The 27625-nt window shown below is 43.7% G+C and overlaps 1 protein-coding gene across 5 annotated transcripts in view; it reads left to right on the top strand.

Moving 5' to 3' along the window:
• The window catches only part of BAZ2A (bromodomain adjacent to zinc finger domain 2A), an 867588-nt gene that overhangs the window by 295702 nt on the left and 544261 nt on the right, over positions 1–27625 (top strand). For all 5 annotated transcript variants that reach the window (XM_069230685.1, XM_069230689.1, XM_069230688.1 and 2 more), the window contains 2 exons: positions 8387–8448; positions 9626–9691. In XM_069230685.1, coding sequence (XP_069086786.1) covers positions 8387–8448; positions 9626–9691 — 128 coding nt within the window. The remainder of the gene's footprint in view (positions 1–8386; positions 8449–9625; positions 9692–27625) is intronic.

Consider the following 27625-nt stretch of genomic DNA (forward strand, 5'->3'; position numbering starts at 1 on the left):
GTTCAAATCGCCAAAAACTAGATTTCCCTAAACCCCTTAGCAAAGCCAATGCAAATATCCGCTAACCCTTTCAGAAACTGACCATGTCTATAAGATGGGGCAATACAAAGTGACTAAGCCAGTGGAATAGGAAATGATTATTTAAATTTCCTCTGCCAACATTTCTACACCTTTTTTAGTTTGGAAAAATGCCATTTATATCCTAGTTGTAAATAAGCATAAAACCTCTTCTTTTTAATTTCTCTTTCTTGTTTTAGCATCTTGTATTGAAAGGGGTTAAAATCCTCTGTTAATCTACAACCCTCAAACCACCAAGACATTGTCATTGCTAAGATGTGAAGGTTTCACTCTAATAACAGTGTTCTGTTAAGATGTTTGCTTTTAACAACACTGGGCATTAACAAATGATGAAATAACAAAGACGGAAGTCATTTGATAAGCGTGCTCTTATTTATAGTTAATCCTTTGCTAAGGCTTTCAACAGGGAGACTTGTCAGACTGAAGAGCACTTGCAGCATGATGGTTAATGCGATATTTGGGAGAAAACTAAACAGTTGTTCACTGGAGTAGTGCCGGGCAGGATGGCTGGCCGGTGGTCAAGCACTGACAAATTTACCTTCGGTGCACTCTCTGCATGTGTTCTCTACACGTCTGGCAAGCAACTGCTATTTTGTGCCCAATTACCCTCTGTGCGAGGGAATATCCACCACACCTACCTGATGGCTGAATGACAAAGTAAGCAAAGAAAAACAACTAGAGGAACAAAACCTAAAGCTAAGCAGCACCTTGGATAGAAGGAAAATATTAAACCAAGCAGAAAATGAATTAATAAAATAAACATCCTTTGAGGTTCAGACACCCCTCCATTGAGTAACAAGTACAAGGAAAATAAAAGCAGGTGAGCAGTAGTGTCTATTGAAAGCATCAACAGGCCATCTTAAGAAGGAGAGATCTTTCTCTCAGTAAGGTTCTTATGTATGGCACGTCTGCCCCTTACTGACATTTTGTGCAAATTGCCCTCTGACACCACCAGTGGGAGGGGAATTGAGCCACGCCTACCTCCAGGTAGGTACTTCTGAGTCAATAAGTAAATATACTGCAAACTTAAGAACTACATATTAACTGATTATGAACATTTCTGTATGAACATGTATCTCTGGTATTACTGGCAGGGCAGATTATTACCACTTGTGGCACATCCTGGATGAATTCAATACATAAGTTACGTATCCAGTTTTCTTGACACCCATTTTGCCAGCATACCAATATTTCTTGCAGTGGGTGTCCCCTAGTTCCCAGGTTAACAAATAAAGTATTTTCCATATGATGAGTTTCCTTGTCCTTATAATTCTGACAGTGTAAGTAGCCTTAACTGATGCCATAGCTTATTTTTAAATATTTGTTCCCTTTTCTAATGCTTCATCATTTTTTAACCTTCTATGTAATTGAGACAAGTCCTTCTTCACAAAGGATTTTGATGCAGCTGCATGTAGAAAATTAGTAGAAATTTCAATTTGCTTGAAAATAGATGGATGTTTTGCTTACAATTGAAGGTATTTGATTTCTCATCAAGCAGTGTTTTGCAGGCTGCAGCATCAACTGAATCTGAAAGTTAGAGACATAAGACTGACCTGTGCCATTTACAAGTTCCTTAGAGTTATTTACTTCATCCCAGCGGTCCCTAGATCTAACCCAGGGCTTTAACAGAAGTACCTCCATAAACTAAAATTAACATTTGCCATATTAGGCCTTCATTGACATTATACTTCTGACTGAAAATTTCCAATTAATGTATACTATTCTCCAGAACTGACAACATTTTCAACTTGTAAGTCACTTTTTGAACTTTACAATCTGTCTCCCAGTTATAGAGAAAAGCTTATTCAGTCTATTGCCAAATAATGTGCAGTGATTTAGCAAAATAATCTGCCGCAGTGTGCTATTTAAATTATGGCACAATCACACACTGAGATCATTAAAATCCTTGACCATCCCAATTTCTGTCTTATCCATTTACCACAAATTGGGTAGCTTCCTTTTTCATAAAATGTGTCTTATGTGCATTTATGCTGAGATGATTGAGTCTAGAATACTCAATTCCAAGTTGAGAATTCTTGGAAGATCCTCTGTTGTTAAGTATAATGGAACTGTATCATTCCATATGTTAAAACTGCCCACTGACAAGTACATACTCTTTAAGATTGTAGCGCACAAAGCTTGAGGGAGGTCAGAAGTATAGATTGAAAAGGATGCCAGAATCCACTTCTGCTTTTAAACCATTGATCTATATTGTGTTGGATAACCATTCCCCACACCCATAATCACAATTCTAGACCACTTAACTGAGTTGACGTCTATTATTATAGTTAAAAATAAACCAAATCATTATATTATTTTTTTGCAAAGTTCGATGGTCTACCCATTTAAATGCAGATAGGTTTGATGATTGGCTTTTCAGAGACATCAATTTCTGAGCAATTAATTCTAATAGCAAGACATTGTCCATACCTTGATGTTTTTGGCAAAATACAGCCTGAGAAAGGGAAATAATCCCCTTTGAGTCAGACAAAGATTTTAAGTAAATTAAATTGCTTGCAAAATAATTTTCCACAGTTCTTCACTAATGCAATTAAGTGATAATTTGCTTGGGCAGAGGCTGCCTTTCCTTTTCTCTAAAAATGTTGTTACCTTTTCATTAATCTGGTATGGTTTGACTGAGAATATATTCTTTGATTATTTTTTAAACCCAAAAAAGTCAAGCCTTGTTGCCTCCAATTATCTTGTTTTCGCCTTTAAAATGTATTTAAGTGTGAAAAATGTTTTAAATGGTGTCCCAGGAGACCGAGTTTGTGGGCTGAGTTAATGTAATGGTTTCATAGAAAATACCCAAGACAGAAGTATACCATAGGTACATAACATTTCCTTCGGTTTCGAGAAGACACTTGTCTTGTATCTTAAAATCCTTTTACCAAATACTTGGGGCAGGGACTGCCCAATCCCCTATAAAGGCTTCTTGCCCTTCTTCTTTAGACTCATTATCATAGTATTCTCCGGCCGTCCCTTTGTCTGGCAGAGTTATTGCGAAGGAGAAAGTCACAATGTATGTTGGCTATCGAAAGAACTAGGCTGAACCACAATTACAAGTTCTGACTCACTAAGGTAGGAGCTGTGCTAACTGTTACTGGATTCTTTTTGGGACTCTTGACAGCAAGTTGAAAGTCAAAGTCTCTGTGTCTGATGCATCAGATGTTGATTCTGTACAGATTTGTCTTTCACCGGTACTGAGCGCTGCACCCCGATTCAAGTTCCTGTCCTCAGCAAGAAACTGTGATGCATGCCTTTTTAGCACCAAAGATTATTGTTGCAATCTTCACAGCTCCAGTCCAGTTATTGGACCATGGTCCCTTCACCTTCAGAACTCTCAATCAGCAGTGATGATCCAGGTTAATTTCCAAGTTTTGCAAGAAGAAGGTTGGCGGACTTGGATACTTTTGGAGACAACAGCAAAGCCTTTACTGGGACCTGTGAAAACTCATCCATAAAGAACTTAATCCTTCCTTCTGAACAAAGCCACATGACACTGTTAATCGAGACTGCAGCTTGTCTGCTGGCCTCCCAACTCACTTGATAGACTTAGCCCCTCCACTGAGCATTTTACTCCTTCCTGACCCAAAGGTTCCAAGCAGTGGTATGAACTTGGAAGAATCATTAAAATGAGGTTGCTTTTCTGAAGTCTGTGAACAACAAATATAGTAACCTCAAAGATGACAATATCTTTGTTTGTAAAACAGTTTGGGCTGGATTATTCCCATTGGAGCATGGTCAAGACTGATTTGCATATTCCTGATTCTAACTTGCAGTGGCACGGTAGGTGAAAAACAATGGATTGGGATGCAGCCATGAGCAATTGCCAGTGGTGAGATTAATTCAAGAATTCCATCCATCACCGTGTTTTGATGCCCTAAGTGTGATGGTATCCCCAGATGTTTGTCCCGTGCTCACTGTGCCACTGGAGCTGAGCTATACCCAGTTGATGAGCCCTAACAAGAGAAACAAGCATTTACAATGCAACGGGTCTCGCGTTTGCTCATGTTAGAGCTGATAGCGTTGTAAACTCCTAACCCGACTTTTCACCTATCGGCAAAAGTGCATTAACTATGTAAAGCGCTCGACTTCTGCGAAGCAAAATCCCGCTAGTAAATTAGAGAAAAAGTAGTCCACGAGCCGGACAGAAAACAGCGAGCCTCGCATGTTTTCTGTACTTGGTCGATGCGCTTGAGGAGGGCTAGCCACCGGAAAAGACATGACGTATGCATGCCTTCGACTAATGAAAGCAAGCAGATTTTATTAGGCAAGCCCACGAACCAATGAAAAACACTGACGTGACGTCGACAGGGCTCCGAGCCCTTTTCTAAACCCTAAAGCGTCTCGCTGCGATACGCAAGCGCGAGAGCTTGCATCGCAGGCTCGACCCTAAAAACAGTCCTCCTGGGTTGTTTGATTCAGGGAGGGCATAGCAGTTCAGGCTGGGCTGTTTCCATTGGAGCAGGGTCAAGACTGAATTGCATATGGCTGGGTCCAAACTGAGGTGGCATGGTGGGTGAAAAACAATTGATTGGGATGTGGCCCAAGCGATTGCCAGTGGTGAGATTAATTCAAGCATTCCATCAATCACTTTGTTTTTAATATCTGTTTGTGGCTTCCTTTAAGCTCAGACTATGGAAGTGGTAGTCTCCCTGAAGGTGTGAGCTTTGTTCAATAACCGGGTCAGGCAAAACAAATGGTTTCTCTAGTGGAACACAGATCTTTCTGTCAAGTGGTCTCTTGCAGATAGGTCTACGTTTGGTTTAAACTATGGCACAACGTTGATGGCTCCACTTCCCAGCTGCTTATTGTGTTCAGGTGGTATTTCCATGCCATGCCATGCTAACGTTTCCACTGAGTAATATCTTCTTCTAAGCAGCTTAGCCAGGACACTGAACACTGGTCTGCACTTGTGCCAGCAAGCCTGATTAAAGGTTTCAGGTTTCAAGCACTAGACCCAGCACAGGATTGTTAACTTGGTGTTTGGTTGGAAGAATCTGTTTGATTTATCAACTTATAAGGCATTGCCATGCTCACATGGCGCTGGGAGGCCTTTCGGGTAGCCATGCGCTATATAAATCCATGTAGAATAACATAACATGACCCCAGCTACTTTTTTTTATTTATTTTTATTATGCTTTTACATCTACTAATAAAGCAGTACAGTAAGATTATATATTTGCAGACTAATACAGTACAAGCATCATACTACATTTTATCTGTAGACATTTTCTCTTTCTGAAGTGCTTCAGCACCGAGTTTCATTGTTATGGTTACAGGTCCCCAGCGGTCTCGAACCACTCCTCCATTTATGATCACACTTTGCTTATCCATAAGTAGTCTTGTCCTCCGCCTCCCCCGTTTCCTTCCCTATAAGGTACTGTCTGTATATTTCCCAAAATTTCGCTGGCTTGTTTGTGGGAGGGAGTAATTCGTTATAATTGTCTGTTTGTGTGGTGCAATAAGCCATATCTCTGTGCCATTCATCTATCTTAGGGATCGGTCCCCGGTCCCACCTCATTGCAATTCTACGCTTAGCTAATAGCAGACCCATCGCCACCAATTTTCGAATAGTTTTTGGCAAATGTGCATCCCAGCCCGTGAGTGCCAAAAGTGGCTCAGCGTCTAAACCCCAGCTACTTAATTTAAATGCCCCCTGCCAGACCGCAGACTTTAAAACCAAGGGCAATTTATTTCCAAAAGTCTCAGGTGTGTACCGCTTCTTCAAGAGGAAACCAATTGAAATGCCATATCACTCACAGGCCTGAAGGCAAGACACCGAAGTGATCCTAATGTTTTATCTCACATGCAACTCCTTAGAACCATTTTGAGAAGTTATGCTATCTCAGTGACTCGGGGAGCATTCTATCCAATACCGTCTCTGGAATCGGATCAGCACTAGCTTCTGATTGCTGCTGTTGCACCTGAATGGCTCTACAATCCCCATAGCTTCTGATAAAGGGACAACGTGTTTCCAAGACTTTTTCCTTGCTAGATAAAATCCAAACCAGAGTTTCAGAAGTCTATAGTTATAGGATGAGCTCACATCTGAGTTAGTTTCTCTGTTGTCACTAAGGGTGTGGGTCTGGTCAGCAAGCCAGTTTGAATGAGAATTGTTTTGGACTTAACTAATGATGCTGCTCCTGTTAAAATCCTGAGACTGTAACCCTTTTTACTGTTAGGATTTTCAGTTGCTGCTAGCTAAGGCCATCTCCTACAAAGGTACAGAATATGTTGTAATCAAAAGCAATTGTTATCTTAGGTGTAGGAAGCTGGCCTGGTGTGTGGTGAGCACCCCTCAGGTGACCCACAGGCAGCAGGCAGAGGTGTCGCAGTGAGGCCCACTCAGCACACCTGGAGATGAGTCGCACATCTCTGGAGCAGAAGGCAGGTGACTGTGCTTTGCAAGGAGGAGTGCTGAAGGCCACGGCTACATGGAGCCTGAAGATCCCTTGGAGGAGGAACAAAGAAGCCTTGGTAGTTGCAAGAGTCACAGTGCACAGGGGTACTGTCCTGCAAGGAGAGGCAAGGGATTACCATCTCCCAAGTTGGACAGCTGGTAGAGAGGACCTAGGGGACCACTCCAGACCACCACCTGTGATGCAGGATCCATGCAGTATCGGAGGAGAGCGGATCCATGCAGCCGGTCATCGTTGCAGTTGGTGCCTGCAGATGCAGGGGAGTGACTCTTTCACTCCAAGGGAAATTCCTTTTTGGTTCTTGTGCAGGCTGAAGACTTGCCACCCTCAGAGGATGCACAGCCAGAGAAATGTTGCAGAGCGGAGTCGTTGCTGGAGTTGCAGATGGTCGGTTTCTGGAGGGTGTTGTTGCAGTCCCGGTGGCCAGATGATTAAGTAAACGATGTAGAGTCCTACTGGACTCTTGAACGTTGAATCTAAAGACCCACTCAGGAGGAAGATCCTAAATAATCCAGGAAGGGGGATTCGTCACCTAGCAGGATGACCACCTATCAAAGGGGGGCTGTGACCTCACCTGCCTGACCTGCCGGTAAGATGTTCTCAGGGGCCTCTGCCCACCTTAGATTCAAGATGGCAGAATCAAGTGGCCACCTGGAGGAGCTCTGGGCACCACCCCTTGGGTGGTGATCGTCAGGGGAGTGGTCAGTCCCCTTTCCATTGTCCAGTGTCACCCTAGCAGGTCCCTGGACTAGTGCAAACTGGTTTAGCAAGGAGGGCACCAAATGTGCCCTTCAAAGCATACCGATGGCTTGAGGAGGCTAAAGCACCCCTCCCCCCCCAAAAAAAAAAACCCAAAAAAACCCACCTATTTCCAAAGGGAAAGGCTGTTGCCTCCCTCTCCCAAAGAATATAATTTGTTCTACCTTCCTCTGCTTGAGCTGGTCAAGCAGCAGCAGTGCAGAAACCTGTCTCTGGGTGGCAGCAGCCCCAGAAAACCCCGGAAGACTGGTAGGAGCAATGCTGGGGGTCCTCTAAGGAGCCCCCAGAGTGCATGGAATCATGCAACCAATACTGGCAACAGTATTGGGGTAAGATTCCGACATGTTTGACACCAAACATACCCAGGTTCGGAGTTACCATTATGTATCTAGGCACAGGTGTCCAGTACACGGGTAAAATGGCTTCCCTGCACTTACGAAGTCCAGGGAAACAGTACTGGAGTTTGTAGGGGCACCTCTGCTGATGCAGGGGTGCCCTCTCACACAGGTACATGCACCCTGCCCTCTGGGTTAGGAAGGCCTGCCATAGGGGTGACGTACAGTGACCTGAAGCAAAAGGGTGCATGCACCTTTTCATGCAGCTGCAATCGTTGGGAGTGCTAAGTCGTAAGCAACCAAATTTAGAGGGAGAGAACGTAGTCACTGGGGTCCTGGTTAGCAGGATCGAAGTGAACAAAGCCAAAATACACTGACCGCAGTCACAAATTGGGAGTAACCATGCCAAAAAGAGGCTACTTTCCTACAGTAGGGTTAAAAATTCTGATGTTTTTATTTACAAATATTTTCAATTATTCCAGACCCAACTTCTGGAAGGCACAATTATGGAAATCTAGAACAAACATGATGTTGCAAACATGTAGTACACACAAGTAAATTATTGTTTAGAGAGAGTTTGTAAATTACTCTTAACCTTAAGATAATTAACTGTGAATCTGCTCTGAAATAAAGAACATTTCATCACTTTGTGGTACAATGGTGGCTGTTTTGCACATTCTCTTCAGCTGCAGCAAAGGATATAAATTAGTGCTTTAAACGCTGAGCTTATTCAAGTCCCACAATAATTAAATGCCTTTTTCTTTTCCGCACATTTTTCCACATGTTCAGAGAAACTAAGCAGTGAAGACAAACTGATGCTTCGGAAAATCAAGAGGAGAATGCGAAGAAAGGTATAGCTACATGATCTTGATCATTTTTGCCTTTGTCGCAGAGCTTTGTGATCCAACCATCAGTGTCTTACTTTGGAAGAAAGCCATTGTGGAACACCATAATTCAACTTATCACTATTATGTATCCTATGCAGTTATGGTACAGCTCACATATGTCATTGTTAAGGAATCATAGTTCTGTGTGTAGTCATGTAGCTGCAAAGTATATCTCTGGGAATGCTCTTGATCCACAGACTGGTGCTTTGTATGTAAGTATGGTTGAGAGGTGTTGGTAGTAATCTGGTTATGTGGGTTAGAGATGATTAGACCCATTAATTGTGGTACTGTACGTGTCTGTTTGCCCCAGTGTCCTCATTTCCCTCTCTGCATGTACTTTGATCTCCCCGCCCATGTTCCTGTCTCACCCATGCATCGACTCTTCCCTAGTCTAGCTTCTCTTCCTTTACCTCTTGCCTTACTGACATTGAGCCATTTCTGCCTGGACCCTCACCCTCTCACTTCTCTATCTTTTGCTTTACTTTTGTGCTGTCTGGCTCTGTCATCAGTGTCTGTTCCCTGTCTCCATCCATTTGGTGTTTCTCTGGACCCTCTGTACTGTGTTGTCTGGGTCTTACACTGCACTGAGTCGCCACTGCCCCCATGTTTCTCTTGCCCACTTACTCCCTCTCCCCAGTGTTCCCTCCCGCATTTTCTGTCAAGCCTCTACTCTTGCCCCATTGTGTCAGGCTATGACTTGAACCCTTATTTAAATAGCCGCTGCCCTGTCTACAGCACCCCAGGTCTGTCTGACCTCTATCCTGTGTCACCCTTTCCCATGTCCCCCATCAGCCATCTGTGTTTGTCTGGCACCTAGAGCCCCAGCCCCCATGTCTGCCTCACCCACCATGCTCAGATATTCATATCTCACTGCTGTCCACCTCTATCTGTAAAGCCCCTCCATATAGATCTGCATCCATTTTTACGTCCTTTCTTCTTAACTTCTTTTCATCTTAACCTCTTTTCCTCAGGTCCCCACAATATCCTAATGTGCTTCAAATATTATCTTTTGTTAAACAAATTATTCTGTGTATAAAGCCCATGTGATGCAAATTAGCTTTCCTCCTCCAGTGTGACTAGTTTCTAATAGTTCTTCATAATTGATTGTCTTATATGTTCTCTTAATTTTCATCTTCTGTAGGAAAGAAACAAAAGAAGGCAGGATGGCAAAGTAGCTGCTCTGAAGGAGGTTGAAAACCAAGCTAAGGTATATGTGTAGAGGCCAATGTTCACTTCCACCCTGAATTCCTTAAATGTTATGCTATATCTTAAATATAATACTTTACTTAACAGCGGTTGTCCCTCAGCGGCTTAACCCAGTATCCATGTTGACACTTTAAGGCTATGCTAATCAGGTTTTGACCTTCTAGGCATGACTGCTTTCTTTTGTGTACCGTACAATCCTAACTCGGCTACTAAATATAGGTTTGCCATGAAGTAGATCTGATGCATCAGCAGATCAGCATTTGTTTTGAGTAAATAAGCCATATGATGCCCATGCTTTCCAAGGTAAAGTGCTTTATTACTATGGATACGTTTCCCTGCATGAGTTAAAGCAATGTTACACAGTACCTTTGTGATGTTACACAGAACCTACTGCCAGAGGGAATTGTGTTTGGTAGTACTGAGAAATGAGAAGTATATTCCACCTTGTGTAGATATTTTAACTTTAAGAGCACTTGATGTTTCTATCTTTTTAGAGCAGAGGTTCTTTGGAGGAATACATTTGCACATGTTTTTTTACAAGCCTGTGGATCTTCACCATGGGCTGACTTTTTGATATTGTGAAATATTTTGATTCACTCTTCCTGTGATCACATCAAAATCCTTGTGGTGAAATGTTTAAGCCTGTTAGTGATTGCCTTAACAATACCTGTATAAATAGTCTCAGTAACCAGTCTTAATAAAAAGTCGATGTTCGATGGCACGTGTGGCTGTAGATGCACATGCTTTGCATACTTCTGCCATCTAGTGTTGGGCTCAGAGTGTTACGAGTTGTTTTTGTTGGAGGAATGTTTTCGAGTCACAAGATCGAATGACGACTCCTCACAGTGATAGTGCGCATGGGCATCGAGTGCTTTGTTAGATTGTTGTCTCTTCGCTGTGGGCTTTGGACGTGTATTCCTCTCGCTCCGGTTTCCTCAGCTTAGTGTATTCCAAAATCTATTTTCCATCTTTCTATCAGCAACGGTATAGTATTTTGATCTCGTGTTCTCTGTCTAACGCATTTGAAGTTAATTTCTGCGTCCGGATGGGTTAACCGCCCTTTGGGCCCCAGCGCCCATCTCAGGCCTATTACTCCACGTGGTGTCCAGAAATGCAGTGCTAATGGAACGTACTCCATTTTGATTTTGGCCTAAATGCCATTAGAAATTCCTGTACACAGATCATCACCAGGTGTGTAATCTCTGCTTGTCCCTGGACCACAGGGAAGAAACCCGCCATACTTATAGGTCTTTCCGCCCCAAGAAGACCATACGAGACCGAAGAGCGCATCGGTTGGAGACATTGAAAGCCAGCCTCTTACCTCGGCCCAAGCACCCATGCAAAGACTTTAAAGAAGCCACATAAAACGGTCGTTGGTCCACCACTGCCTTTGGGCCATGGTTGGATCTGAAAATTACATTCGGATGCCCCACCTTCGGGCTCGGCAACGAAAATAGCCAAGACTAAAATGTCTTCGGCATTGACCTCTGGCTCGACACCTCATTTAGCCTCAGGATCGAGTAAAACCCTCGACCCGAGTGTTTCGGCTCCGACCAAAAAAAACATCTACCTCTGTTTCGGAGTCGAAGGCTTCTATTCGACAAAAGGTTCTGAAAATGTCGGAATCGAATGTCTCTCCTTCAAAAAACTCAAGTCTTCCCTCAGACTTAACAGTGGAGTCTATCCTTAAAACAGTGGGTGCTCGCCAGCGCCAGCTTCACATCCCAAAAGGAACAGGACACATTATTGCTTCTCCTCCAGTTCCAATTAAGAGGAAACTTACGTTCCAGAAAACTTTGCACACAGGCTCCTCCACCTAAGAAGCTCTCCAAAGATGAGGCTCCAGTACAACCTAGACCTTCTCATCCACACTCTCCTGTACTTCCTCTTACTCCTACTCCACCTACATAATCTCCTACACCTGATGTGGAGTCACATTTCTCTCCAGGTTCACCGACACCTCAGGGAGATGCTGTAGAAGACAGTAACCCTTGGGATTCTTATGATATAGATCCCATACTCACAAATGACTCTGATGTATATCCTGTATGGCCTTCACCTCCTGAAGACGCAACATCTTATCAGCAGGTCATAGCACGGGTAGCTGCCTATCATAATGTCCAATTGCATTCTGACCCAGTTGCGGAAGATTTTCTATCTGACACACTCACTGCCACCCACAAGGAAAGTCAATTTCTTTCCATGCTAACAGGCATGCTGTTTTGCTTTCACTAATGACCGAGCTGACAAAAATCTCTGGAATACACTTCTCAGTTCAAAGAAGACATTTATAATTATTTCACCACAAGGTACCTAAAAGGAGATTAGCATGTTGAAAGCACCCGTTTAAAAATAGTCACAGCAATGAAAGGAAAATATACCAAAATGATTCTCCACTGCAATGTACACAGCAAATATATGTATTTATATTATATTATACTGCAAAGCAAATAATGAAGTAAAAATTCATCATCATAGGGCCTGCCCCAAGCTCTTCATCTTTCTCATACCAGCAAGACGATGACCCCATTCGACTGCGAGAAAGATCTCCACCCTCACGGGACAGATATCAGGCATCCAATGTCAAGAATCCTGATTGAGGCAACTCACTCTCTCACTGTCGCATTGGGTCTTTTTATATCTTAAAGAACCAAAAGGAGCTTTCTGGGAAAAAAAACCCTCATTTAGCAATTCAAACATGCTGGCCAGTTTTGGTCTGCTTTGAAAATAGCACGTTGGGGTTTGGCCACAATCCCAAAGTGTCAAATCAAAACAAGGCCGTTCCCTGCCGTCTTGAGTACATCCTTACCAACCAAAGCCCTTGGTGCGTTAAAGCACGAAAATAAGCACAGTTTACAATGTGGAAAAGTACGAACAGATTTAACATGGCAGTGCCTAATGCTACAGTAAAGTCAATAGGCCGCTAAACTGAATACAAAATGTAGTCTGTAACTGGTGAACACTACCCAGCTAATCCTTTCGAGGCTTCGGAAGGCGTGCAGTACCACGCCAGCCACAACTCAGCCACCGCCCTCAGGCTTCACACCATCCAGGGGAAAGGACGTGGTCGTGGTACCATCAGACCCAAAGGGTATGGCCAGCGGTCGGCCACCACACAGCCCCCCTCCACTGTGCCCAAGCCCTCCTAGTTTGGTTCTGCAGGACCATGTCCGTCCATTTGGAGGGAGGATTCAGTTTCATCTCCCTCACTGGCATTCCATCACAATGGACAAATGGGTCTTGCAGATCATGCGGAAGGGCTCTTCCCTCCCCTTCCAGTCTTTTCCTCCCTCTATCCTTCCAACAAAAGAATGGCTGATGGAGGACCATTTGGTTTTGCTCCGGGAGGAAGTTACAGCTCTGTTGGCCAAGGGAGTTAAAGAAAGGGTCCCGATGTCAGAAGTAGGCAGTGGTTGTTATTCCCGCTACTTTCTGATGCCCAAAAAGAACAAGGGTCTTAGCCCTATCTTGAATTTAAGGGACGTCAATCTCTTCCTCAAGAAGGAGAAATTCAAGATACTCACTCTTGCTCCGGTCTTGTCTGCCCTAGACCAAGGAGACTGGATGGTAGTGTTGGACTTGCAGGATGCATATTTTCATATCCCCATCCTGCCCTCCCACAGGTGTTACTTGCGGTTCAAGGTGGGCTACGAGCACTTTCAGTTTACCGTGCTCCCTTTCGGTCTCACCAGTGCCCCTCAGTTGTTCACAAAGGTGATGGCGGTGGTAGCAGCTCATCAGCGCAGGTCAGGGATTTCAGTCTTCCCCTACCTAGCCGATTGACTGATGAAGGCTCCATCGCCCCAGGCTCTCATCTCCCACCTCCAGACGACTGCGAGCCTCCTGCATTCGATGGGGTTCACTATTAGTGTGCCGAAGTCACAACTGACTCCCTCTCAGAAGCTCACTATCATCGGAGCTATTCTGGATACAGTGCATTATCGGGCCTATCCTCCCGAGCAGCGTGTCCAGGATATTCAGGTTATGGTACCGATGTTTCGGCCTCCATCCTGGATTTTGGTGTGACAGACTCTCAGGCTGTTGGGACTCATGGCTTCCTGCATCCTATTGGTCAAGCATGCCAGATGGAATATGAGGGCTCTGCAGTGGGACCTGAAGTTCCAAGGGGCACAGCATCAGGGAAATCTTACCGATGTGGTTCAGATCTGGGAGGGGACTGCAAAGCATCTGCAGTGGTGATTAGTGAACTGCGATTGGGTCAAAGGCAGACTCTTCTCCCTTCCCCAACCAGATCTCACAGTAGTGACAGATGCGTCACCTCTGGGATGGGGCGGCCATCTGGGAGAGGTGGAGATCAGGGGTCTCTGGTCTCCGGCGGAATCCGGGCTCCAAATCAACTTGTTAGAGCTTCGGGCGATCCGACTAGCATTAAAGGCATTTCTTCCTGTTGTGAAAGGGAAGGTAGTGCAGGTGTTCACGGACAACACTATCGCAATTTGGTGCTGCACCAAGCAGGGCGGTGTGGGGCCGTAGACCCTTTGTCAAGAGAATCTGCATCTCTGGACACTTCTGGAACAGCAGGGCATACCCCTGGTGGTTAAACATCTGCGGGATCTCTGCACGCCAGAGCGGACAAACTCAGCCAACGATGCTTAGCGTATCATGAATGGTATCTCCATCCGGAGGTGGCGCAAGGACTCTTTCAGCAGTGGGGAGAGCCTTGGCTAGATCTGTTTGCCTCCATAGAGAACGCGCAATGTCAGCAGTTTTGCGCGTTGGCGTTTCCAAGGGGGCTATCGCTTGGCAACGCTTTTCGTCGCGAGTGGAGTTCAGGCCTCCCGTACGCCTTTCCGCCCATACCACTTCTTCCCAGAGTTCTCTTGCAAATCAAGAACGACCGGGCCCAAGTAATCCTAGTGGCTCCGGATTGGGCACGGAGAGTCTGGTATCCAGAGCTTCTCAAAATGAGCATCAGTCCTCCAAACAGGTTGCCTCTTCGGGAGGATCTTCTGTTGCAGCAGCAGGGGAAGGTTCTTCACCTGAACCTATCAATCTTGCCGCTTCATGCGTGGAGGTTGAGCGTCGACAGTTGATGGTTTATGACCTCCCTTCTGAAGTCTGTGATGTCATTCTGGCAGCCAGACGTCCCTCTACTAAGTCGATTTACGCCTGCTGGTCGAAACGTTTTGTTTCATATTGTACAGAGAGGTCTATTGATCCTCTTTCTTCTTCTCTATCTAATGTTGTTTTGTTTATTCTATCTCTCGCCCAACAGGGTTCCTCCTTAGGGACTCTCAAGGGCTATCTTGCTGCCTTATCAGCTTTTCTACGCTTGCCCGACCAACCATCTTTGTTCAAGTCTCCCATCGTACAAAGATTTTTTAAAGGGCTTGTGCATATGTTTCCACCGGCGCCTTTTGTCATGCCCCAGTGGGATCTTAATCTTGTTCTTACTTTCCTAATGTGTGCTCCTTTTAAGCCTTTACATAACTGTCCTCTCTGGCTGCTCACAATCAAAACAGCCTTTTTGGTGGCAATTGCATCTGCCAGAAGGGTGAGTGAGCTGCAGGCTTTATCATCGAAACTGCTGTATCTCACAATATATCCTGATAAAGTAGTTCTCAGAACTCTTGCCTCTTTACTCCCTAAGGTGGTGACCCCTTTCCATCTGGGTCAAAATATCACCCTGCCCACCTTCTTTGCGCCATCGCATCCCTCTAAGGAAGAGGAGAGGCTCCATCGACTGGACCCAAAAAGAGCATTATCGTTCTACGTTGAGCGCACAAGAGTTCCGGGTGGACAACCAACTGTTTGTAGGATACGTTGGTGCAAAGAAGGGTCGGGCAGTACAGAAACTATCCATTTCGCGCTGGGTCGTTCTCTGTATAAAGATTTGCTATGCTTTGGACAAGAAGCAGCCTTCAGAGGGCTTGAGGGCGCACTCTACCAGAGGAAAAGCTGCTACCACTGCGTTCGCATGGGCGTACCGGTACTTGACATCTGCCAAGATGCAATGTGGGCTTCTTTGCACACATTTGCAAGACCCTACTACCTGGATAGCCAGGTGAGGAGAGAGGGGCATTTTGCCCGCTCGGTCCTGCAGGACTTCCAGGTGTGAAATATATCCACGCTACCCACCACCAGGAATTATAGCTTGGGTATCTATTCTAAGGTAGAGAATCTGCAGATAGAAGTCTCTATCAGATGAGCAAGTTACTTACATTCGGTAACGAATTATCTAGTAGACACTCTATCTAGCTGCAGATTCCTTACATCCACCCAAGCCTCCCCGCTCTGCGGATATATAAATGCATCATGTTTTGGTATTTTTGCCTTTGTTAAAGGCATGTCTTTTTCATTCAAACAATCAAGCGTAAAACTGAAATGCTGTTGGTTCTTCCATGACTGCGCTTCTGGCATGGGAAGTTGTGGAGAAGAACTGACGTACGTGCGCCATTGTGGTGCCTATATAGAAGACTGTGACGTCACAGACGATGCCATGCAGAGCCGGACGACGCATGTGGATCTGATCGACGCCACCCGACTGCGCGCGCTGGGTACTGCTCAGCAGAAAAATTCTGGATTCGAAGCTGCCAGGGAATTCTAAGGTAAGGAATCTGCAGCTAGAGAGTCTCTACCAGATAATTTGTTCTTTACTGAGACATACCCCATTTTTACTTTTTTTGTGGGCTTTTAGCCTCCTTCCAGTTAGTGACAGAAATGGGTGTGAAACCAATGCTGCGTCCCAGAAAGCTAAACATTTCTGAAAAGTAGACAAGATTCTAAAATCAGCATGGGGTCATTTGTGTAGATCCTACACGGTTTTCCTACAGAAAATAACATCTGAAATTAAAAAAAAATTGAAATTGAGGTGAAAAAAACAGCAATTTTTCTTCACATTTTACTCTGTAACTTTTTACTGCGATGTCAGATTTTTGAAAGCAATATACCTTTGTCTGCTGGTCTGTCCTGGTAGTGGGGATTTATAGGGCTTGTAGGTTCATCAAGAACTCTAGGTACCCAGAGCCAATAAATGAGTTGCACCTTACAGTGCTTTTCATTGTATACTGGGTATACAGCAATTCATTTGCTGAAATATAAAGAGTGAAAAATAGGTATCAAGGAAACCTTTGTATTTCCATAATGGGCGCAATATAAGGTGCTGAGAAGCAGTGGTTATTTGCACATCTCTGAGTTCCGGGGTGCCCATATTAGCATGTGAATTACAGGGCATTTTTCAAATAGACACTGTCTTACATTTAGAAGGAAAAAATATAGAGAAAGACAAGGGGCGATTATACGTGTTCTGCTACTCTTTGTTCCCCGAAGTCTCCCGATAAAAATGGTACCTCACTTGCGCGGGTAGGCCTAATGCCCATGACGGGAAATGCAACATGGACAAATCACATTTTTACATTGAAAACTGATGTGTTTTTTGCAAAGTGCCTAGCTGTGGATTTTGATCTCTAGCTCAGCCGGCACCTAGGGAAACCTACCAAACCTGTGCATTTTTTAAAACTAGACACCTAAGGGAATCCAGGATGGGTTGACTTGTGGGGCTCTCACCAGGTTATGTTACCCAGAATCCTTTGCAAACCTTAAAATTTGGCCAAAAAACACCTTTTCATCACATTTCGGTGACTGAAAGTTCTGGAATCTGAGAGGAGCCACAGATTTCCTTCCACCCAGCGTTTCCCCAAGTCTCCTGATAAAAATGGTACCTCACTTGTGTGGGTAGGTCTAGTGCCCACGAAAGGAAATGTCCCAAAACACTATGTGGACACATCAAAATTATCAAATACTAAACTACCTGTTTTTGCAGGGGGAACCCTGCGTCTTTGGTCCTGGGCTCAGCAGCCATTTAGGGAAACCTACCAAACCCAAACATTTCTGAAAACTAGACAGCCGAGGGAATCCAGGGAGGTGTGACTTGTGTGGATACCCCAATGTTTTCTTACCCAGAATCCTCAGCAAACCTCAAATTTAGCTAAAAAAACACATTTTTCCCACATTTCTGTGTGGGATCATTGCACTGGGACAAATTTCCTACCACCCAACATTCCCCTCAGTCTCCCGGTAAAAATGATATCTCACTTGTGTAGGTGGGCCAAGTCCCTGTAACAGGGAAGAGTCAAAAAAACATTGAAATTGAGGGGGAACCAAAGCGGGTCCAAAAGGGCAGTTTGAAAAAAAAAAAATTTAGGTTGACAAGTGGGGCAGAATTTTTATTGTTATAGATGAGACAATGCTGGGTTGTAGGAATGTTGTGGATTCCTGCAAATTCCGAAATGTTCCATCACAAAAATGTGGATTTTTTTTTTGATTTCCAGCAAAGTTGGAGGTTTGCAGGGCATTGTGGGTAAGAAAATGGTGTGGGGTGCATGTGAAGCACACCACCCTGGAATCACGCAGATGTTTCGTTTTCAGATGTGTCTAGGTGTTGTGGATTTTTGTGTCAATGTCCCAAAGTCCAAAAAGTGCAGCCCTCACCATTCCAAGTGGGATGATTTTGAGAGTTAGCCAAGCTCTCAGAGCCCAAATGTAAAACCAAAACCCAAAATAATATGTCCTCTCTCTTGCCATGGGATAAGATGTTTTAGTGTGAGGGAGGAGAGCTGAAAGACTGTTACCCCCTTCTGATGGGGTGGGGCATAACCAGGCCCATACTGGTTGGTAGCTACCACCCCACAATTTTTTTTTTTTTTGTAAATTCCCTGCATCCAGTTCACTTTCTGCCCCCTAGGGTGTGAATCAGGGGCTATTGCCCCATCTGCCCACTGGTGGGCATAACAACTTTGGCCCCATTTATTTGGGGTGGGGGTATGGCCTAAGGGGTCGCTCCCCAAATATAAAACAATAAAGTAAATACAAAAAGTATATATCCTTGGTGTGTAGGGGTTTCTGGCACATGGCAACCGTGGCCGAGGGGGAGCCCAGATCGTCCAAGGCACCCGAGGGGTTAAAGAGCCTGTCAGATCTAGAGTAATTACTGCAAGAGTTGGAAAAAAAATACAGGCCAGCTCCCTATAAACATTGGGTCACAATTGCCTCCAGATTCCCTTTTGCATAGTGCTGCACGTAAATGTGCCAACAGTCAGTCAACAGGAGATGCACCTCCTCCTGATATGGAAAGTAAAAAAATTAGATGCCGAGGGAAAACGGGTAGCGCACACGCAGCCAATCATTGGCATATTGCCAATTCCCAACCTCTCCTAGCACAATATGATATGGCCCACTGGGACGAGATTGAAGACCTTCTCCAGTATCTCCCAGAAGAACATCGTAAAAGGGGAGAGGTGATAGCTTTAGAGGGCCAAACTATTTCCAATAAAGCAGTTAGGTGTGCCACTGATGCTGCTGATACAGCTGCACAGGGCATTAATACTAGCGTTATTATTAGGAGACATGCTTGTTTAAGATGCTCTGGGGTCAAGTCTGAAATACAACAGACAGTACTTAATATGCCTTTTGACAAGGAACATTTATTTGGGCAACAGATTGACACCACTATAGAGAAACTAAAAAAAGACTCTAAGAGATAGTAAAGGCCATGGGAGCCTTATTTATTCTACTACAAAGGGGTACTTTTTGCCGCACACAATTAACTTCAAGATAACATCTTCTGAGCCTTCCACCTCCCAAACAAAACATGGCACACACTTCTACAACAGAATTTCCTTTAGAGATTCCTATAGTGGTGCCAATAATAGAGGTAGAGGGAAGGCGTCCACCTCTAGAGTTTCTGCCTCAAACACAAGCCAGTGACTGGCTACACCTTCCACCAGCGCACACTTCTCCAGTAGGGGGAAGACTGCTCCATATCTATCCCCAGTGATCCAATATCACCACGGATCAATGGGTTCTGTCAATTATCCAACATGGTTTCTGTCTAGAACTCATTTCCATTCTACCAAATATTTCCCCCACAATTACAAATGTTTGCACGCCCATCTCACTCTCTTAAAGGAAGAAGGACTATCCCTTCTTCTCAAAGGGGCTATAGAACCTGTTCCGGTATCACAGTAAGGGTTAGTATATTCACTATGCTTCCTCATACCAAAGAAAGATGGCTCATTAAGACCAATTCTAGATCTCAGACCTCTCAACCTATATATACTTTCAGAGCATTTTCATTTAGTCACTCTGCAAGATGTTGTTCCCCTATTACAGCAAAACAATTTCATGACAGCATTAGATCTCAAAGATGCTTATTTCCACATTCCCATACATCCAGCACATCGCAAATATCTCAGTTTTGCGGGAAAACATTATCAATTTAAGGTTCTACCATTCAGGGTAGAAACCGCTCCTAGAGTATTCACAAAATACTTAAAGGTAATCATTGCATTTCTCAGAAGACAACATATTCATGTTTTCCCATACTTGGATGATTGTCTCATCAAAGCCAATACCATCCAAACATGTCAGAAACATACTCAGTACACAGTAAACCTTCTACTCACTGTGGGATTTACAGTCACCTTTCTCAAAACCCATCTCCAACCCTCACAGATACAGCCTTATCTGGGAGCAGTTTCCAATACTCACTCAAGGTTAGCATATCCAAAGCCAACAAGGATTCAAACTTTCCAAGCTCTTCTGTCTCAATTACAGGAGAACCACAATTACACCGTGAGACTAGTGATGCATCTGTTAGGGACGATGGCTTCCTGCATTGCCATCATTCCTCATGCTAGACTACACATTTGCCCACTACTACAATGTGTCTCTCGTCAGTGGTCTTGGTCACTGGGTCATCTTCGGGATCTAGTGTTGTTGGACTGCCAGACTCACCGCTCTCTGCAATGGTGGAATCCCACCAACCTTTCAAAAGGGCAGCCCTTTCAAGACCGTGTGCCTCAGACCACTCTCACTACAGATGCATCACAGATAGGTTGGGGAGCTCACCTCAACAACCTCACAATACAAGGCAGATGGAATCCCATTCAACAAACGTATCTACTACTTGGAGCTACTAGCAGTCTTTCTATCACTCAAATAATTTCTAACACAACTCTCCCACAAAGTGGTTCTAGCCCGTCCAGACAGCATGACAACTTTGTATTATCTGCAGAAACTGGGGGTACACACTCATCTCAATTGTCCCTTCTAGCGCAGACAATTTGGAAGTGGGCAGTTCACAATCACATTCACTTACTGGCAGAATGTCCCCCAGGATTGGACAATCAGTTTGCAGACCTCCTAAGCAAGGATGAAGCAACAATTCCACGAATGGGAACTTCACCCAGAAGTACTTCACCAATACTTTAACCTTTGAGGAAACCAGAGATAGATCTCTTTGCCGCTGTAGAAAATTCAAAATGCCAAAACTTCGTTTCCAGATACCCACAACCCCGCAGCCCAAGGGCAATGCTGAATGGTTTAATTGGTCAGGGATATTTGCTTATGCTTTTCCGTCTCTCCCACTCATTTAAGTTCTGGTTCGCAAACTGAGACAAACATCTCTCACAATAATGCTTGTAGCCCCCGCATGGGCACGTCAACTTTGGTACACAACCCTATTGGATTGGTCTGTGGTTCCCCATTAGAAACTTCACAGCAGACCAGACCTTTTGACCCAAACGTGATGTCAGATCAGACATCCCAGCCTCACTCCTGAAGTCATAGAGTTTGGATATTTACAACTTCCATCTGAATGAATGGACATTCTGAGAGAGGCATGTAAACCTACAACTAGACAGTGATATGCTGCAAAATGGAAACGTTTTGTATGCTACTGTCAACCTAAAAACATTGATCCATTCAAATCATCAGTGTAAAACATTATTTGTTATCTGCTACATTTACAAAAGGCAAATTTAGCATACTATGCTATTAGACTTCATTTAGCAGCTATAGCTACAAAACAGACAATGTATTTCTTTATTTAGAATTCCTGTAATTAAAGAGTTTATGGAAGGACTTAAGGTTATTCCTACCAGGGTTCCTCCTGCTCCAGTATGGAACCTTAATATTGTCCTTACTAGTTATGGGTCCACCATTTGCACCAATACATTCATGTTCTCTGCAATTTCTTTCATGGAAAGTTGCCTTTTTAGCGGCTATCACTTCTCTATGACCTGTAAGTGAATTACAAGCTTTCACTTTAGAAGAACCATTTTCCAAGTATATAAAGATAGAGTAGTCCTTAGGACAAACCCTAAATTTCTCCCAAAAGTAGTTTCACCATTTCACATTAACCAATCATTTTAGTTACCTGTCTTTTTTCCCACAGCCAGACTCAGTCGCTGAAAGAGCTCTGCACACACTAGATGTTAATTGAGCTCTTATGTATTACATTAACAGAACTAAAAGTTTTAGAAAATTCTAAACAGCTTTTTGTAGCATCTTCAAGACCTCACAAAGGCAATCCAATTTCCAAAAATAGTTTAACAAGATGGATAGTCAAGTGTATTCAAACTTGTTATCTGAAAGCCAAAAGACAATTACCTTCAGCTCTCAGAGCACACTCTACCACAAAAAAAGGTGCATCTATGGCCTTTTTCGAAAACATTCCAATAGCAGACATTTGTAAGGCTGCTACTTGGTCTGCACCGCACACATTCACTAAGCACTACTGTGTAGATGTTTTATCTCGCCAGCAAGCAACTGTTGGCCAGGCAGTGCTCAGGACACTTTTTCAAGCTACTCCAATGCCTACAGGCTAGCCATCGCCTACTTGGGGGAGGACTGCTTTACAGTTTATGCAGAGCATGTTTATCTACAGCCTTACATGCCATCGAATAGAAAATGTTACCCAGTAGACATCTGTTCGTGGCATATAGTGCTGTAGACTCTCATGCGCTCTCCCTCCTCCCCGGACACCTGTCATTGTAGTCAAATGTAAATCTCTTCCACAAATATTGTACATACACTGCATGGACATCATATATATATATATATATATATATATATATATATATATATATATATATATATATATAAATGTTCGATGGCATGTGTAGTTGCAGATACACATGCTGTGTACTGTTCCTGCCATCTAGTGTTGGGCTCAGGGTGTTACAAGTTGTTTTTCTTCGAAGAAGTCTTTTCAGAGTCACAGGATTGAGTGACTCCCCCTCTCGGTTCCATTGCGCATGGGCATCGACTCCATTGTTAGATTGTTTTCTTTCCGCAGTCGGGTTCAGACGTGTTTCTTCTCACTCCGAGATTTCGATTCGGAAGACCTCAGAAAACCTTATTCGTCTGTATTGTTTTGATCGCTCTTCCCATCTAGCATCGAACCAGTAGTACCATTAGAACCTTTTTTTTTCCCCTTCGGGGCGCGTGCGCCCATCTTGGGCCAATTCGGGCCTACTGCGTGGAAAGCCTAATGGATCGGACTCCATTCCGATTCTGCCTTCTGTGCCACGCGAAGTACCCCTATACAGACCAGCACTTGGTTTGTAAATTGTGCCTTTCTCCAGACCATCGGGAGGAAGATTGTGAGGCCTGTCGATCATTTTGATCAAAGAAGACCCTCCGAGATCGGAGAGCTAGAAGACTCGAAATGGCGTTGAAAAGCAGTGAACATCTCGACGTCGCTGAAGAAGAGCAGACCGCAGTCAGCAGTCTCCATCCGAGATACAGATTCGGAACAAGAGTCTGAAGATGACAGGCCCATCACAGCTGGACAGTATGTGAGTACATCTGCCCCTACACCCCTGCACAAAAGACATTTAAAGGCCTTGGGTACACCACTGCCGGAAGGCCATGGTTCGGCCTGAAAAAAGAATGTTGGTGACCGTCCTTCAGGGTCGGTGCCGAAAAAGGCCACTCCTCTGTCTACTTTGGAGTCTAGTAAATCTGTCAAAGGCTCCGTTTCGGACTCAGTAAAAAAAAGCCCATTCTTTGGAGCCAAAAATTTGTCAATCGGATTTGGAGCCGAGACCTTCCACTACCTTTTCGGGACCAAAAAAACAACAAACTTCGGAGCCAACAAAAATCCTCCTATACAGAGGAACAAGGACTTTAAAAATGTTTTAGAGAATCCCATAAAACCTCTGAGGAAGGTCCTGACATTGAGCCAATTTTGCAAATCATGGATGAGAGACAATCCAGAATACACATCCATAAAGAGACGGGAAGAATTGTCACTGTGCCTCCTTTAAAAACAAAAAGAAAGCTGGCTTTCCAAGAGGAACCGTACTCTGTACAGCCACCAGCAAAGGTGCAAAAACAAAAGGAGAAGTCAATACCACTTCTCTACAATTATCTGTCTCACCTCACAACAGCCCACCACCAATGCCTTCTCCAACACATTCATTATATTCACAGGGAGATACCGCAGACCCATGGGATCTTTATGACCCTGTTCCCATCCCAGATAATGACCCAGATACTTACCCATCAAAACCTTCTCCTCCAGAAGACACCACTGCATACAACCAAGTCCTATCCAGGGCACCAGTTTATCATGTGGTAACCATGCATTCAGAGCCATTGGAAGAACATTTCTTATTTAATACACTATCTTCTACACATTCCAAGAACCAGTGTCTCCCAATGTTACCAGGCATGGTTAAACATGCAGACCAAATTTTTAGCGAGCCTGTAAAATGTAGGATTATCACACCTAGAATCGATTAAAATAAAAATATAAGCCTGCGCCCTCTAACCCAGATTACATTACTCACCAGGTCCCTCCAGACTCGGTAGTAGTCAGTGCAGCAAGAAAGAGGGCAAATAGCCAGTCTTCAGGAGATGAACCTTCTCCTGATAAGGAGAGCAGAAAATTTGATGCAGAAGGGAAAAGAGTTGCTACACAGGCAGCAAATCAGTGGAGAATTGCAAATTCTCAGGCACTTCTAGCCCGGTATGATAGGGCCCATTGGGATGAAATGCAGGATTTTATACAGCACCTCCCAAAAGAGCACCAGAAGAGGGCACAGCAAGTACTAGAAGAGGGGCAAGCGATTAGCAATAATCAAATAAGATCTGCCCGTGATGCTGCTGATACATCTGGAAGGAGCGTAAACACTGCCATCACAGTCAGAATACATGCATGGCTGTGCTCCTCTGGTTTTAAACCAGAAATTCAACAGACTGTACTTAACATGCCTTTTGATAAAAAGCACCTCTTTGGCCCAGAAGTGGACACCACCATTGGAAAAACTGAGGAAAGACTCAGATACTGCGAAAGCAATGGGTACGTTGTACACCACCCCATATAGTAGTTCATTTCACAGGCCACAGTTTAAAGGAGGTTTTAAACTACAATCCTCAGAGGCTTCCACCTCCCAAACAAAGCATCCACAACAAACCCAGTATCAACGAGGTGGGTTTAGAGGATCCTATTGAGGTCAGTACTTCAGAAATAGAGGTAAATTCCAAACCTCTAAACAAACAACACAACCTGAACAGTGACTTCCTTCCCTCCCTTCCACTCCACACATCTCCTGTGGGGGGGGGGGAAGACTACAGCAGTTTCACTCTCATTGGCAAAATATCACCACGGACAACTGGGTATTATTAATTATCCTCGGTGGCTATTGCCTAGAATTGATATCCACCCCTCCAAACATCCCACCAAGATACCACAGATTGTCCCCCGAACATACAGTTCTGTTACAACAAGAAGTACAACCTCTACTGTTCAAACAAGCAATAGAATTAGTTCCACAGTCTCAACAAGGAACAGGAGTATACTCACTATACTTCCTAATTCCCAAAAAAGATGGCACCCTCAGGCCCATATTAGACCTCAGGCCCCCCAATCTATACATCTTGTCAGAGCATTTTCACATGGTAACTCTGCAAGATGTTATTCCACTACTGCAAAACAAGACAGGATGCGTATTTCCACATACCCATCCACCCAGCACACAGAAAATACCTCAGATTTGTCATAACAGGAAAAACACTACCAGTTCAAAGTGTTGCCATTTGGCATAACAACAGTGTCTAGCTGTAGTAGCGGCATACTTAAGAAGACAACACATCCATGTCTTTCCATATCTAGACAAGTGGCTTATAAAATCAAGCAATCTTACACAATGCCAAAACCATACTCGTTATGTGATAAAAACCCTGGACTCACTAGGGTTTTCTATAAACTACCAAAAGTCACACCTTCAACTAGCACAAGTACAACCGTACCTAGGTGCTATCCTAAATACTCAACTAGCTCTAGCGTATCCAAATATACAAAGGATACAAGCTTTCCAAAATTTAATACCACTCACACAGCCAAATCAACAATACACTGTAACATTTATCATGAAGATTCTAGGAATGATGGCATCTTGCGTAGCAATAGTCCCACATGCAAGATTAAACATGAGACCCTTACAACAGTGCCTTGCACAACAATGATCACAAGCACACGGTCAACTTCAAGATCTAGTGTTGATGGACAGCCAAACACATATGTCCCTTCAGTGGTGGAATCGTAGCAATTTAATGAAGGGGCGACCCTCTGCCTCACACCATAATTACAACAGATGCATCAATGATTGGTTGGGGAGCTCACCTAAACAATCAGACCATTCAAGGGCAATGGGATTTCAAACAGAAATAGCTACACATAAATCACTTAGAATTATTAGCTGTGTTCCTTGCCCTAAGCGCATTTGAACCTCTTCCCAAACAGAAGAATGTTCTCATAAAAACAGACAACATGACAACCATGTATTATCTCAACAAACAGGGAGGGACACATTCATCTCAGCTGTCCCTTCTAGCCCAGACAATTTGGAAATGGGTAACTCACAATCAAATTCATCTGCTCGCACAATACATTCCAGGAATAGACAATCAGTTGGCAGATCTCCTCAGCAGAAATCACCAACAGACACACGAATGGGAGATTCACTCCCAAGTACTTCAAAAGTACTTTCAAAAGTGGGGAACACCAGACATACATCTGTTCACAACAAGCGAAAACACAAAATGCCAAAACTGCGCATAGAGACACCCACATCCCCGATCCATAGGCAATGCTTTATGGATCAATTGGTCAGGGATATTTGCTTACGCTTTTCCCCCTCTCCCACTCCTTCCATTTTTAGTCAACAAATTACGTCAAACGTCACCCATCATGATACTAATAGCACCAACATGGGCACGCCAGCCTTGGTACACAACACTATTAAATCTATCTGTAGTACCTCACTCCAAACGCCCCCACAAACCAGATTTGTTAACACAAAACAAAGGTCAAGTCAGGCATCCAAACCCCAATGCTGTCAATCTAGCGATTTGGCTCCTGAAGTCATAGAATTTGCTTATTTAGATCTTCCATCAGAATGTATGGAAGTAATTAAACAAGCATGAAAACCTACTACTAGACAGTGCTACACAAACAAGTGGAAAAGATTTGTCTACTATTGTCAATCTAGGGCCATAGATCCACTTACAGTATCTATACAAGATATTATATGCTATTTACTTCATTTACAGAAATCAAATTTGGCTTTTTCATCCATAAAAATACACCTTACTGCAATATCTGCATACTTACGAACTATTCAACATACTTCTCTATTCAGAGTTCATGTTATCCAAGCCTTCACGGAAGTATTAAAACGCATCATTCCACCCAGAACACCACCTGTTCCATCATGGAATTTAAATATTGTACTTACCATACTCATGGGACCACCTTTTTAACCCATGCACTCTTGCCAAATTCAATTTTTAACATGGAATGTTGCCTTCCTGGTGGCTAAAACTTCTTTAAGAAGAGTTAGTGAAATACAAGCATTCACTCTTGAAGAACCTTTTTTCCAAGTGCACAAACATAAGGATGTACTAAGAACAAATCCAACATTTCTACCAAAAGTAGTATCTCCTTTTCACATCAGTCAAACAGTGGAATTGCCAGTCTTCTTTCCACAGCCAGATTCAGTGGCAGAAAGAGCTCTTCATACCCTAGATCTCAAAAGAGCTTGTATCTACTACTTAGACAGAACTAAAGATTTTAGAAAAACAAAACAACTTTTTGTTGCTTTCCAACAACCACATACAGGCAATC

Source organism: Pleurodeles waltl, chromosome 4_2, assembly GCF_031143425.1.
Source record: "Pleurodeles waltl isolate 20211129_DDA chromosome 4_2, aPleWal1.hap1.20221129, whole genome shotgun sequence".
NCBI lineage: Eukaryota > Metazoa > Chordata > Amphibia > Caudata > Salamandridae > Pleurodeles > Pleurodeles waltl.